The sequence below is a fragment of the Raphanus sativus genome, chromosome 6 (genome assembly GCF_000801105.2).
Source record: "Raphanus sativus cultivar WK10039 chromosome 6, ASM80110v3, whole genome shotgun sequence".
In the NCBI taxonomy this organism is placed as follows: Eukaryota; Viridiplantae; Streptophyta; class Magnoliopsida; order Brassicales; family Brassicaceae; genus Raphanus; species Raphanus sativus.
This window is the reverse complement of record NC_079516.1, coordinates 42,537,749-42,551,670: the sequence shown is the minus strand read 5'-3', so window position 1 is coordinate 42,551,670 and position 13,922 is coordinate 42,537,749. Positions and strand designations below refer to the sequence as shown.

General features: G+C 33.1%; 4 protein-coding genes across 4 annotated transcripts; 3 read left to right on the top strand and 1 right to left on the bottom strand.

The window, feature by feature from the left end:
- The first annotated feature begins 1,598 nt into the window (after positions 1–1,598).
- On the top strand, positions 1,599–3,711 carry LOC108808548 (uncharacterized). Its single transcript, XM_018580674.1, has 2 exons — positions 1,599–3,587; positions 3,661–3,711. Exons 1-2 carry the CDS (start codon positions 1,599–1,601, stop codon positions 3,709–3,711), a joined length of 2,040 nt encoding a protein of 679 aa, XP_018436176.1.
- A 255-nt stretch (positions 3,712–3,966) lies between these two features.
- Positions 3,967–4,901, bottom strand: LOC108811434 (uncharacterized protein At4g04775-like). Its single transcript, XM_018583478.2, has 2 exons — positions 4,428–4,901; positions 3,967–4,348 (listed from the first exon to the last, which is right to left on the bottom strand). The coding sequence occupies exons 1-2, from the start codon at positions 4,599–4,601 to the stop codon at positions 4,058–4,060; spliced, it is 465 nt and encodes a 154-aa protein (XP_018438980.1). The 5' UTR covers positions 4,602–4,901; the 3' UTR covers positions 3,967–4,057.
- Positions 4,902–8,545: 3,644 nt separating this feature from the next.
- LOC108810483 (protein GLUTAMINE DUMPER 4) lies at positions 8,546–9,365 on the top strand. Its single transcript, XM_018582594.2, has one exon. The coding sequence runs from the start codon at positions 8,637–8,639 to the stop codon at positions 9,078–9,080; it is 444 nt and encodes a 147-aa protein (XP_018438096.1). The 5' UTR covers positions 8,546–8,636; the 3' UTR covers positions 9,081–9,365.
- Positions 9,366–11,915: 2,550 nt separating this feature from the next.
- Positions 11,916–13,589, top strand: LOC108812226 (ADP-ribosylation factor 1). Its single transcript, XM_018584421.2, has 8 exons — positions 11,916–12,130; positions 12,232–12,270; positions 12,369–12,431; positions 12,558–12,576; positions 12,675–12,786; positions 13,003–13,050; positions 13,179–13,309; positions 13,384–13,589. Exons 1-8 carry the CDS (start codon positions 12,028–12,030, stop codon positions 13,415–13,417), a joined length of 549 nt encoding a protein of 182 aa, XP_018439923.1. The 5' UTR covers positions 11,916–12,027; the 3' UTR covers positions 13,418–13,589.
- Positions 13,590–13,922: the final 333 nt, after the last annotated feature.

Sequence of the window (13,922 nt, the reverse complement as noted above, 5' to 3'; positions counted from 1 at the left end):
GCTAGGATTTTCAAAAGTAGGCAAAAACAATCCAAAATAATATTAAAAACAACAACAATAGTTCAGTAATCGTATCCATGTCCGATGATGCAAAGATTCAACCACCACATAAACTGAAGAGAAGCATATATACCACATAAACGCACCAATAAAGAAAATGGAAAAAAATAAAGAAGAGATGCACAAAGGAAGTTTGTTGGGACTTTAACCCACAATTCCCATTTTCTCTTAGTCCTTTCTCAGTCATTTCTGATCTCTCTTATTATTGTGCAAACATTGTCATTTACCACCAAGGCGATGTGCTCTTTCACTGTTCCTTATACTAAATCATTGCAGATTTTCGGTTATATAAAGTGAAAATACTTCAATTTTTACTAACTATTTTCAAGGACTAAGGGCATTATTAAAAGTGAGAAACTATATGAGTTTTTTAAAAAATAAAATATTTTAATTATAAAATTGAATTTTGATTAAAAATAAAAAATGAATTATTAGTTGAGTAACATGTAGAATTTTAGGATTTAACCAGTATTCGAAATGTTTTCATATGGAAATCTTTTAAATATCTCTTACTTTTAATTATTTTATGTATTTATTTTATAAATGAACCCGAAAAACTACAGTATAAATTTATAATTTTGAACGTTTGATCTTTAAAAGTATGTATACTATTTCTCTATATGTGTTTACCATTGAGCTAAGAAAATAAGAGCATAGTTTTTACGTTAGGTTTGATGGGTTTCTTTGAACGATCTTAATTTCACTCAACATTTCTCTTCTCTCGAAAAAAAATCGCCAATTTATAATAACTAAATTCATGTCTTACAAGAACAAGCGAAAATAAGCGTTGTCTACTTCCTTTTTATTTGTTAATTTGAAAAAAAAAACATTTATCCGCAAGTAAATGTGAACTCATAGATGAATTCCAAATATCATAATATACTAGTGTGTAAGCACTCCGTATTCCCACATTTTAATAAAAAGCACAAGTTGATTAAGTGTCAAGTGAAAGCAATGCAGCGCAACAGATAACAAGCCAAAATGGTCCGATGGTCCTTCAAAATAGACCGTTCATATATATGATAAATATGAAAGTGAACATAACTTTGCACCTGTTCACTGACTTTAAAATTTGTGAGAGGTTTTCGATGGACACAATAGCATGGACATTTTTTCGATGAGCTCTGGGCTCTACTATTTGTTTCCAAGTAATTATAATTCTTAGATTATCTTCAATGATGGAGGGAGACGATCTATTTCCCCCTGAGAACTTTCATATAGCACCATTTATCCACAAAGTTAAGCCCTCGTTCTATATATCCACAGAAAACTTTCAAATAATCTGGTTCTCCATCGGTAGAAAATTCGAAATCTATTTACCCCTATATCAATACATCGAAATCTATTAACACATAAACCAGAATTAACAACGGTTTACTGTTTACCAAAACGGTGTTAACCATTAAACGCCAATCAGACTTAAAATTAACCAAAATAAACCCGATTAAAACCAGTAAGTCGACCAAAGAGGGCAAAACCACCATAATACCCGACTTGTTACGAAGAACCCTAATTCGGCGAGAGAAGTCTGTGCATCCATGGCGTTACCGGAATGGGGAGATGTTCCTCCACTCAACGACGAGGATTCTGACGGAGAAAACCGTACTGAGAGAAACGACTACAACATTGAGCAATCTGTGATTGACTTCGAGGGCGAATCACCCATTCGTCACAATGTATATCCAGACACAGAGAGTGATGATGATGAGGAAGGAGAAGTCCAGAGAACAGTGAGAAAGCGTAACAATATTGTCAGAGGCGATGGAAAATTGTTTGAAGGGCAAGTCTTCAGCACTGGTTTGGCTTTTAAGGAAGCTGTTCTTGATTATGCTCTGAAAACAAGCAGAAATCTCAAACAATACAGGTATGACAAAGATAAGCTTGGCTATAATTGTGTTGGCGATGGATGTTCATGGCGGATTTACTGCTCCAAAACAGGAAAGACATTTCAATGGCAAGTTAAAGTCTTTAAGAATGTTCATAGTTGTGTCCCTAATGGTTGCTGTGAGATGATAAAAGTTCCAGTGATTGCACGCTTGTTTGTCGACAAGATTCGAGAAGAGCCGGAATATTTTATGCCAAAGAAGATCGAGGAACTAATCATGGAGAAGTGGAAGATCAATGTGTCTAGACCTCAGTGTCAAGCTGCAAGGAACAAGGCGTTGAGATGGATTGAGAGAGAGTATGATGAACAGTTTGCGCGTCTCCATGATTATGTTAAGGAGATACTAGAGTCGAATCCCAACTCTTCTGTGGAGCTTGAGTGTCTGCCTGATGAGAAAGGCTTACAGTTATTCAATAGGTTTTATGTCTGTTTTGACATACTAAGAAGAAACTGGAAAGATACTTGTAGACAGCTTATAGGAGTGGATGGATGCCATTTGAAATCGAAGATGAAAGGGATGTTACTGGTAGCTCTAGGTCGAGATGCGGATAATTCAATATATCCTATTGCTTGGGCTATTGTGCAAGTAGAAAACACAGATAATTGGTTGTGGTTTGTGAAGAAGATAAAATATGATTTGGGTCTGCTTAATGGTGAAGGATTTATCATGGTCTCGGATAGGCAAAAAGGATTGATCAAAGCTGTTCAGACTGAGCTTCCGGGAATAGAGCACAGAATGTGTGTGAGGCATATATATGGAAATTTGAAGGGAAAGCATGGGAAAAAAGCAGATTTGAAGCTTCATGTTTGGAATCTTGCTTGGAGCTACAATGAGCCAGAGTATAGGGAGAACTTGGACAGGATATTCAACTATGATTCTGAAGTTCATGAAGATGTGTTGAAGACAAATCCCAAGTCTTGGTCAAGAGCATATTTTAAGCTTGGAAATTACTGTGAAGATGTTGAGAATAATTCAACAGAATCATGGAACAACACAGTTCTGAAGGCTAGGGACATGCCATATGTCCCTATGCTGGAGATGATAGCTCGACAGTCAATGGTCCGTATTTCAAAGAGAAATGTCATAGCATTGGGTCACAAAAGCTTGTGTACTCCTTATGTGATTGAGTACCTAAAAGAAGAGTTAGAGAAAGCATCGGTGTGTGTGGTGCATAGAAGCACAAATAACACATTTGATTCGAGAATTGGTGGGTGCTCACACCGTGTCAATTTGGAAACTAGAAGTTGTACTTGTAGGAGGTGGGACATCACAGGCATTCCTTGTGAGCATGCGTATGGGGTCATCTTAAGCAAGAAGCTTGAGGTTCAAGATTATGTGTGTCATTGGTTTAAGACTGCTACGTGGAGGAGGACTTATGCTGAAGGTATAATACCGCTTAGAGGTGCAAGGTTTTGGCCAGTTGGAGAAGAACCACGAGTGCATCATGCTCCGGAGCCACCACAACCTGGTCGTAAGAAAGGTGACAAAGACGGAAAGAGCGGAAAGAACGATAAAAAGAGGAAGAAAGGAATAAATGAGTCTCCAACAAAGAAGAAACCCAAAATGTTGAAGAGGACAATGCATTGTAGTCAATGTGGTGAAGCCAATCACAACTCTCGATTTCACAAGAAAGCACAACAGGTTAGTCTATTATTTGGTTCTTACTCTTTTGTATCTCTGTGATGGTTCTTATGGTATGATGTTACTTTCGCAGGCTCCTCAACGTGACTCTTCTCAGGTTGAGTCTTCACAGGCCGAAGAATGATATTTTTGTGTTGGTGTTATGGTGGATGGGTTAAGCTTTGTCGTTTTTTTTATTTTGTTGAGCTACTAGGCATTATATCAATTTTATTTTTGGCAATGTAAAAGAGCTACTTATGTGATAGAGCTACTTGTTATGGTTTATGGAATCAAAAACTACTTATTATGTTTATGTTTTACAATTTTTTCTTACTATGAAAATGATACCAAATGATAAAAACCCAACAATAGCATTACAAGAAATACAACAATAGCACTACAAGAAACACAGCTCATGTCTAGTGACACTTAACATAATAGAAACAAACACATATTAAGTGACACAATCCGAACACCATAAGACAAGAGTCCTAGCCTAGTAGCTTCACTAAACCGATCATCAACACACATCCAATGACTCCACAAATCATCATGTTCCTCGTGTTTGCCTTGGATTCCAACAAAGCATCTTCAACCCTCTCAAGAATCTCGTTCTCTAACTTCATTTTCAAACTCTCAAACATCATCTTCTCAATTTCCTCTCTACCATGTTCAATCTTTTCCATGGCTTCTTCGATTTTCCTTATTTGAGCACCCAATTTGTCTATCTCATTTAGAAGAGCCTCATCCACCCATTTAAAAATGTGATTGTCATTTTCAAGCTATAAAACAAGTTTTCTCAGATTAAATACCAATGACATTCAAAAATTATATAAAAATTGCAAAATACAGTCACATTACCTTGTGTGTTGCAGCATAAGAACAACGATAGTATCTCCGGTACGGATTGAAGTCTGATTTCGAAATCTTTTCTACAACTGCAACCCCACACCAACATTGGCTCGGAACTCCCACGACTCTACCTCTTCCTCTCCGAGATGATGAAACAGTCGAATCTCCGGTTAGATTGCTCATGGTGGAAGATTGATTTCAATCGTGATTTTAGGGTTCCTAGCCGTACAAAATTAAGATTTGGGAATTTTTGGAAAGAAGAAGCTTTTACCCGACTTTGATGGGTCTGGTTTACTCTGGTCGAGCTTTTACTTCGGTTACGGCGAGAGAACTCTGTGGTTTGGTTTTCGATTTTGGTTGTAAACCCAATTAACCAGATATAGGGGTAAATAGATTTCGAACTTTCTACCGATGGAGAACCAGATTATTTGAAAGTTTTCTGTGGATATATAGAACGAGGGCTTAACTTTGTGGATAAATGGTGCTATATGAAAGTTCTCAGGGGGAAATAGATCGTCTTCCCATGATGGAGACTTCTGTATTACGGAATTAATCAAAATGACTAAATTTTACTTCGTACTAATCAGGTTTGAAAAATGTCTTAAACCCAATCCCAAAACTAAAAGAAAAGCCTATAGTTACGATATACCATTAGACTGAAGCTCAAAAACGAAACCTAGTCCAACTCTGAACACAGAGAATATGAAAATAAGAACCAAAATTTTTAAACAATAACAGAGGACTGGAGACAGTAAGATCAGTATTGGTATATGGGGAATTTTCAAAAATACCACTTTGAAGTTACCATTATTCATCTTTACCACCACTAAGTACACATTTTCAAAAATACCTTATTTATTAAAATGTTAAAGATTCTTATATCTTTGTTTTTATATGCTTTTCAAAATTTTAATCTAAAATTCTAAATCCTAAACCCCCAATTCTAAACCCTAAACCCTAAATCTTCAACTCTAAACCCTAAACCCTAAACTATATACCCTAAATTCAATATCCTAAACCCTAAACTCTGAAACCTCAACTATAAACCCTAAATCCTCAACTCTAAACCCTAAACTTTATACCCTAAACCCTAAAACATCAAATCTAAACCCTAAAACATAAAATCTAAACCCTAAATCCTAAACGTTCAAATCTAAACCCTTCATTAAAAGTAGTGGTAAAAGTGGTTAGTGTAAACATGAAAAGTGGTACTATGAAAATGGTATTTTTGGCAATTTCTCTTGGTATATAGTTCTATACGAAATACCTCATTTAATATATTTTGATATATTAACTACATGTTGCCCAAAAAAAAAAGATATGTTAACTACATTTTAGATTTTAAAAAATTGAACCAATTATAAATAATCACATAGCAAAAAAAATCTCAAATTGTTTGGAGAGTATCTCAAATGAAAATAGTATACAAAATAAAATATATCTTTCTCTTTCTCTAAACAAAGCATGAGTATTACTATAGGTTTGAGTTGACAAAAAAAAATTACTATAGGTTTGAAAAAGTATTTTTGTATTTATATTATTAGTTAAATGTTGAAAGACTTCAATCAATAGACAATAATGTTAATGATGTTTTTAGACTCCACAACCGGATGACATGGTTAGCCACACAATAACCGTCGAAATAGAACCTACCAAATCTGATAAACCTTTGAACAAATCCAACTACAAAAGGATCTAAATGTGACGAATATTCAAGATCTAACATGATATCCATGGCTGCAAAAGGAATTGAGCCTTTGTCAAATATATACCGCGATCGAAAAGTTAGCCTAGCTAGTTTATGTTTTTTGTGTGGTAAAACTAGCTAGTTCATGTTGGTCCCTTTAAATAAACAAGAACTGTAACATACATGTCTACTAAATAAATAAAAAACATATAGGGGAATTTTCAAAAATACCACTTTCAAGGTACCATTATTCATCTTTACCACCACTAAAGACACATTTTCAATAATACCTTATTTATTAAAATGGTAAAGACTCTTATATCTTTATTTTTATATGTTTTTCAAAATTCTAATCCCAAATTCTAATTCCTAAACCTCCAATTCTAAACCTTAAACCCAAAATCTTCAACTCTAAACCCTAAACCCTAAACTATATACCCTAAATTCAATATACTAAACCCTAAACCCTAAAGTCTAAATTATAAACCCTAAATCCTTAACTCTAAACCCTAAATCTTAAACTCTAAACCCTAAACTATATACCTTAAACCCTAAAACATCAAATCTAAACCCTAAATCCTAAACCTTTAAATGTAGACCTTTCATTAAAAGTAGTGGTAAAAGTGGTTAGTGTAAACATGAAAAGTGGTACTATGAAAATGGTATTTTTGGCAATTTCTCAAACATATATGTCTACAGTCTCCACAAAACCCTTTTATCAGTAAGATTGAAGAAAGTGCATGCAAACATATACTAGCAAAACTAAAGTAATAAACCACTTGGGACCAAAACAAATAAATAAGCTTTAATTTACTAAATTTAAGTAATTAGCTGGGGAAGACTCACTTCGTTACTTTTTCCCAGGCTCTTCGTTACTTTTTCCCAGGCACTTCGTAACATCTCAGCTCTACCATTGTGTCATCCTCTAACTTTCCTCTTTTTGTACTTAGAAGATAGAATTAAAAAGATAGAATTAAAAATAAAACAAAAACCTGAGAGAAACATACAAATAAAGGAAAAAATGAGGTCATTGAGCATTAAACCAACATTGTTAGTGCATCGAGGCATGCAACATCTGTAGAATCATCCGAAAATCATCGTTATTTGTAATTTACTGCATTGTTTTTAATTTATATCGTTAAAAGTGCTTTTAAGAAAAAGGTGTTGTCCAAAAAAAAAGGGTAAATTTTCTTAATTTTTGTGTTTTCTTTCAAAACATCATGTATAATGAAACAGAAAAGAGAGAGTAATATATTTTATATTAACTAGATTTTAGATTAAAAAAGTTGAACCAATTATAAATAATTACATAGCAAAAAAATTCTCAAAATTGTTTGGAGAGTTCTCAAATGAAAACAGTATACACAAAATATCTTTCTTTTTTCTAAATAAACCATGAGTATTATTACTATAGGTTCGAAAAGAGTTTTTTTTTGTAAAAAGTATTTTTTTGTATTTATATTATTAGTTTAATTTTGAAAGACTTCAATCAAAATGATGTTTTTAGACTCTACAGCCGTATGATATTATTAGATCATTTCTAATGGTACACAAAAATTTATTTTATTTTCACTTTAAAATAGAATAATTCTATTATATTGAATTTAATGATTTGGATTTGCTCTAATAATTCACTATATAATAGAGTTATTCTATATATAATTGATTATAGAGTAATGTTACTTTTTAATTCTATATTTGGAGTGAAAATCCAATTTTACTCTATAATTCACTTTATTATAGAATAATTTTATTATAGAGTGAACCTTTGGAATAAATTCAACTTTATAATATAATTACATTATTTTATAGTGGAAATTATAGAGTATCATTGGAGATGCTTTTAGCCACACAATAACCGTCAAAATAGTACCTACCAACTCTAATAAACCTTTGAACAAATCCAACTACCAAAGGATCAAATCTGACGAATATTCAAGATCTAACATGACATCTATGTTGCAAAAGGAATCGAGAGCCTTTGTCAAATATCTACCTCAACCGGAAAGTTAGCCTATCTAATTTATGTTGGTATCTTTAAATAAACAAGCACGTAACATATATGTCTACAGTCTCCACATAACCCTTTTATGAGTAGGATTGAAAGGGCATGCAAATATATATATATTTTTTTTTTTGACGGCAAACGGCTATTCTATTACTCAAAACCTGAGATGGTCTGGGTAACCAAACCGAAATAGAACAACCAATAAAATGTAACTTCCTATGGAAGGATCTAGTTGTCTTAGCTGGCATGCAAATATATATGTAGCAAAACTAATGTAATAAACCACTTGGGACCAAAACAAATAAATAAGCTCTAATTTACTAAATTCAAGTAATTAGCTGGGGAAGACTCACTTCGTTACTCTTTCCCAGGCTCTTCCGACCTATAAATATAACATCTCAACTCTACCATTGTGTCATCAGATAAACTTTTCTAACTTTCTTCTTTTTCTACTTATAAACTCAGAAGATAAAATTAAAAATAAAACAAAAACCCGAGAGAAACATACAAGCAAAGGAAAAAAATGAGGTCATTGAGCATTAAACCAACATCGTTAGATGCATCGAGGCATGCAACATCTGTAGAATCATTTGGGAATCACCAACCGCCACAATCTCCGTCGCCGGTGCCGTATTTATTCGGCGGCCTTGCGGCAATGTTAGGCCTCATCGCCTTTGCTTTACTAATCCTGGCATGCTCTTACTGGCACTTGACTATTTCAGATGAAGATTTCGAGGAAGGAAACGGCAGAGGAGCTGATGAAGAGAAAGAGAGTCGGTCCGGAGAGAAGGCGGCGTACGAAGAGAAGTATATTGTTATAATGGCCGGAGATGACTTGCCGACGTATCTTGCGACGCCTGCTGGGAACAAGTGTGTTTGTAGTCACGAGGGTGAAGTAATTTTCGAGGAGGGTGATGCTGCCAAGAGAGAGGAAACCAGACAAAATGAGGAAGCGACGAGTCACTAATAAGCTTTTCCTTTATCAAAAAAAAAAAAATTCTCTCAGTTTTAGTAGTTTAATTTTTTTTTAGTGCTTTCGTTTTTAGTTACTTATTTTCTTTTAAGCCTTTCTTTATGGGGATTTTCTTCGGAGATTTCCCTTTGTTTTTCTCGGGAGTGTAAATTTTTCTGAGAAAAGGTTTTAGATTACGGTTTAAGAATGTTTGTTTGTAATTTTTTTTTTGAAACCTATGTTTGTTTGTTTGTTTGTAATTTTCAGTCACCAGACCAGGGAAATATCTTCTTCTCTTGATTTTAGATTAGCAAAGATACTTCAATTAGTCATATAGTAATATTACAGACACTAATGATCACATATGCAAAGCTAACAACGTTTCAGTGGAGTGATTGGGTTAATAGGTCATTAATGTTTTCTTACTAAAATATACCATGAGTTTCAAATTCGAGATTGCAAATTATTATCATTTATAAAGACTAATTAATAGAAAGAAGATTAAAAAAAATTCAATATTGTATATACGATTTTCAGATATGAATTTTACAAGGTTCAGTATGATGCACGTATAACTATCACGTGTAAATTTTTACAAAATATTAAAACTATTCGTCATATGATTATAAATATAATAATTATCATACTTTGTAACGAAATAATAGATAATATATATTCGGAACACCTTTTCCTTCATTATAATTTGTCTCTTATGTATTTATGTGTTACTTTCATATATTTACTTGGACTTGTGTAATTTATTTCCGCTATATTTGTGCTGATTTTGCTATTTGTACATACCAGCCTTATTATTAGCTATATTCGTAGATTATTTTGAGTTAATAAAATAACTCTTGTTTTGAATCTAATATCAAACTCTTTTTTTGAATTAAGAATTTCAACACAGTCGATGGTATAAATTACAATACAAAGATTATCTTGATTACTTGCCCATTTGCTTGTTTTGCCTTAATTTGATGATATCTGATAAACATGACCAATTTACCTTCCTTTCTCGTTAATGCAAAGAGTTTTTGAAGTGAAGTGCAGTCCATACAAATGTCTATAGTTTAAGTTTTGCATTATCATCAAAGTTTCAAAAAAAAAAAATGCATTATCCTTGATCAGTTTTCTTTCTTTATTTTGTTTTCAACCTTTTATTTTGTCTAATCCTCAATCAGTTTGTGTTTTAATTTTTTTAAAAGAATTGTAAACTCCTTTACGCTTATTTGCACAACCTAAAAGACTGCAGTGATTTAACAAAAGGTAAAAGTTGTAAATTAAATTTGTCAAGTATAAATAAAATATAGTCCGTAGTATAATTGTTACGTAGCTGTTTGGTCTCTGTATCCGTGCATAAGAGAAATGGTACACTGTCATTATGGAGCGAAGATAATGATTCTCTGCTTTGACGTTTTGACATCTACTGGCTGTATTTCGAGGTTGCCGAGTAGCCGCTTTTCCCGCAGGAAAGTTTTTTTTTTTATAACTCTGTTATTTGGACAGTCACATTCTTAACTATTTCGGGAGTCCAATGCCCAATATAAAGGATGTTAAATCTGTTGTAGCCAAAGCTTGAACTCGGATGACGGACAGTACAACTGTACTTCTTTTACCACCAAACTACGAACGCTTGGTTTCCTGCAAGAAAGTTCGAAAGCAATTCTTCATCCTTTCTTTTTTCTTTAAAATTTTTTTCTTTCTTTCTTTCTTTACATTGCACATTTCTCTCATTTAATCCTCTAACTTTTATCTGCATAAACAAATTATGAAATGTTTTCCTTGTTGTGAGAATACATTTAAATTTTAAAAAGTAGGAGAAGTGATGTTATTATTATTTAAGATTTTATAAGAAATTTCCACAGATTTTTTTCCACTGAATTTTTTTTACCAGTAAAACAATACGGTAATTTTAATATTCTTTTTGTAAATATTAGCTATAAAATTATGTGATGGTATAAAATATATATATGTATGATAAAATTTTAAATTATTTTAATATTATATCGTAACAATTTGGTACGATTATACAGTTTTTTTTTTTTTTTTTTTGTAACGAGTACGATTATACAGTTCAATAATCAGATTTTAGTGTTAAAATAGACTACTTCATTTCACACTAACTGAGATACTTTTGAAAACATAGTATACTAGATTAAAGAAAATATCGATTATTAATTTAACATAACAATTTTTGTTACAAACTGTTCAAAATTGGTAAAATAGTATATGAACTAGTAGAATGGTAAGTCTTACCTTTGTGGAAGCTAATATGTATTTTTATATTTATACTTTATATTTTAGTTATACTTTATATGTTACTGTATTGTATTGTTTTTAAACTATATAAATTTAGTGGTTATAAGAAATTGCAGTTTCTGAAAATAAATAAAAAGATAAATTATTTTAAAGTAACTATTTTTGTATTTTTGTATTTTCGTGTGTTAAACCTGAATAAAGTTGATTGTCAATTAGAAGTAATATGTCACGGATGGGGATATAAACCGAACTCCAAAGATAAATTATATGTTCATAAAGATAAAATTCACATACTTTTATGAATAATATAATTGAAATAATGATGTAAATAAATTTATCTGTGTTTCAAAGTTATAAATAATATTTATAGCTATTAGACACACTAAACAATAACTTAAATTTAAGGAATTTAATATAATCTTATATTAAGTTTTTAGTTGATAAATATTAAATCCGAATCATCAATCTTTTACTAAAAGCGCTTATACACGATGGGCTTAGAAACTATAGTATGGACTATACATATGTATTCGGGCCCAACGAAAGACTCTGTCTGCAACAGAGGCAACAAAAGAGGAAATAAAAAAGCAACTGAAATTTTCTCCAACGCTCAAAGAAGAGAAGGTCGAATGATCCTGGAGAAGAAGAAGAAGAGGAAGAAGATTCTGTCTTAGATCCTTTGATCTGATCAGAACCGAAGAAGATGGGGATCCTGTTCACGCGGATGTTCTCTTCGGTGTTTGGCAACAAAGAAGCTCGTATCCTCGTCCTCGGTCTCGACAATGCTGGCAAAACCACTATCCTCTGTAATAAAAACATCACTCACTCTCCACTCCATCTCAAGGCAATTCGTTTGATTTAGGGTTTTTTGATTATCTATAATGAATCTGTTTTTTTCGATTTACAGATAGGCTTCAGATGGGGGAAGTGGTCTCCACGATTCCTAGTATGTATTTTCATTCATCTCTCTAGATCTCTAGCTGATTGCTATTTTTGATATTTTGATAATTTGTTTTAATTTTGGGGGATTGATTGGATGTGCAGCTATTGGATTCAACGTGGAGACAGTGCAGTACAACAATATCAAGTTTCAGGTCTGGGATTTAGGTACGCTTTTTCTTAAGAAAATGTGTAAATCATCAGATTAAGTAAAGTTTCCACATTTAAAAAAAAAAAAAATCAATTTGGTTCGTAGTTCATTTAACTACAAGTTTATTGGTACCTTGGTGGCAGGTGGACAAACGAGCATCAGGTACTTACTATCTTTTAGTCAGCTCTTTGTAACGATTCGTTGTTTGTGTGTGTGTGTGTGAGCTTCCAAAATTTCTAGTTTTGTTTATTGTGTGACAGGCCATACTGGCGATGCTATTTTCCGAATACACAAGCAGTGATTTATGTTGTTGACTCGAGCGATACTGATCGAATTGGGGTGGCTAAAGAGGAATTCCATGCAATTTTGGAGGTAAAAAATACAATAGCCGTTCATTTTCTTAGGAATTGTTACTTTTTCTTTTCTTTCAAGCATGTCAAACTACCTGTCTAATAGGTGGCACTGAAATTGAAAGTATCAATAGTTAGTGCTGGTAAGGAACCAAATGATCATGTCTCTCCATAGATAATACGATCAAAAGCTTACTCTTTAACTCTCAGCATCTAACTTTTGAAACTGGTTTTGTAGGAAGAGGAATTGAAAGGTGCAGTTGTTCTCATATTTGCGAACAAGCAGGTTAGTTGTCCTCCTCCCCTCTTGTTTAGTTTTGTTTTTTTTGCATGCGTTATAAACAATTTTTTTTTTGGTGGTAAAAACTAACTTTGTTCCGAGTTTCCTTATGTAAAAAAAAACCAACTGAACAGGATCTTCCTGGTGCACTTGATGATGCCGCTGTGACAGAAGCCTTGGAGCTGCATAAGATAAAGAGTCGTCAGTGGGCAATCTTCAAAACTTGTGCTGTTAAAGGCGAAGGGCTTTTCGAAGGATTGGACTGGTATGCGCCCACATTTTTAGGTCCTTGTTTGCTTCTCCAATATTCATCTTGTCTTCTCTATCTTTGATCTTCAGGCTGAGTAATACATTGAAGTCGGGAAGTGGCTAGAATCATCTTCATACACTGTCCCCCCTGGACAATTGTATCTTCTCTTCTTTACTTACTGGGTTGTTTAGCAATTTGCTTAGTTCTCATTTTTAAAGAGTTAAATATCAAATGACATGTTTACTTACTATTATTATTCTCTTCCTTTTGAGAAGATTAAAAAACCTTACACGGATTTGTGATTGAAACCCATCAAGAGAACATCACCTTTTAACATGAAACTGAAATATGAACCCATAAGAAATACTAACAAGGGTCCAAGTGATATTTCGATAATATTTGGATTAATAAGCTCTTTGTGATTATTATTGTTTTATCTTTTCGAGACGAACAGTGATTTAGCACTAGAAAAGCTTGAAAATGGCTCTCTGTGTTTGATTCGTCATTTTCGTGACAAGTGTTCTTTTGTTAACTGGCGCATCAACATTGGAGAGCAAAACAGCTAGCGATTTCAGCTTCAGCGATTTCAGCTTATACAAGTAAACGTGCACTGTTCCTCCTCTGGTCA

Bases quoted from the DNA above. Each gene is read 5' to 3' on its own strand.
- LOC108808548 (XM_018580674.1), top strand. From the start codon at position 1,599: ATGGCGTTACCGGAATGGGGAGATGTTCCTCCACTCAACGACGAGGAT. The intron at 3,588-3,660 runs GTTAGTCTATTA...TTACTTTCGCAG, and splicing joins TTCACAAGAAAGCACAACAG to GCTCCTCAACGTGACTCTTC.
- LOC108812226 (XM_018584421.2), top strand. From the start codon at position 12,028: ATGGGGATCCTGTTCACGCGGATGTTCTCTTCGGTGTTTGGCAACAAA. The intron at 13,051-13,178 runs GTTAGTTGTCCT...CCAACTGAACAG, and splicing joins TCATATTTGCGAACAAGCAG to GATCTTCCTGGTGCACTTGA. The intron at 13,310-13,383 runs GTATGCGCCCAC...TTTGATCTTCAG, and splicing joins CTTTTCGAAGGATTGGACTG to GCTGAGTAATACATTGAAGT.
- LOC108811434 (XM_018583478.2), bottom strand. From the start codon at position 4,601: ATGAGCAATCTAACCGGAGATTCGACTGTTTCATCATCTCGGAGAGGA. The intron at 4,349-4,427 runs GTAATGTGACTG...CTTGTTTTATAG, and splicing joins CTTATGCTGCAACACACAAG to CTTGAAAATGACAATCACAT.
- LOC108810483 (XM_018582594.2), top strand. From the start codon at position 8,637: ATGAGGTCATTGAGCATTAAACCAACATCGTTAGATGCATCGAGGCAT.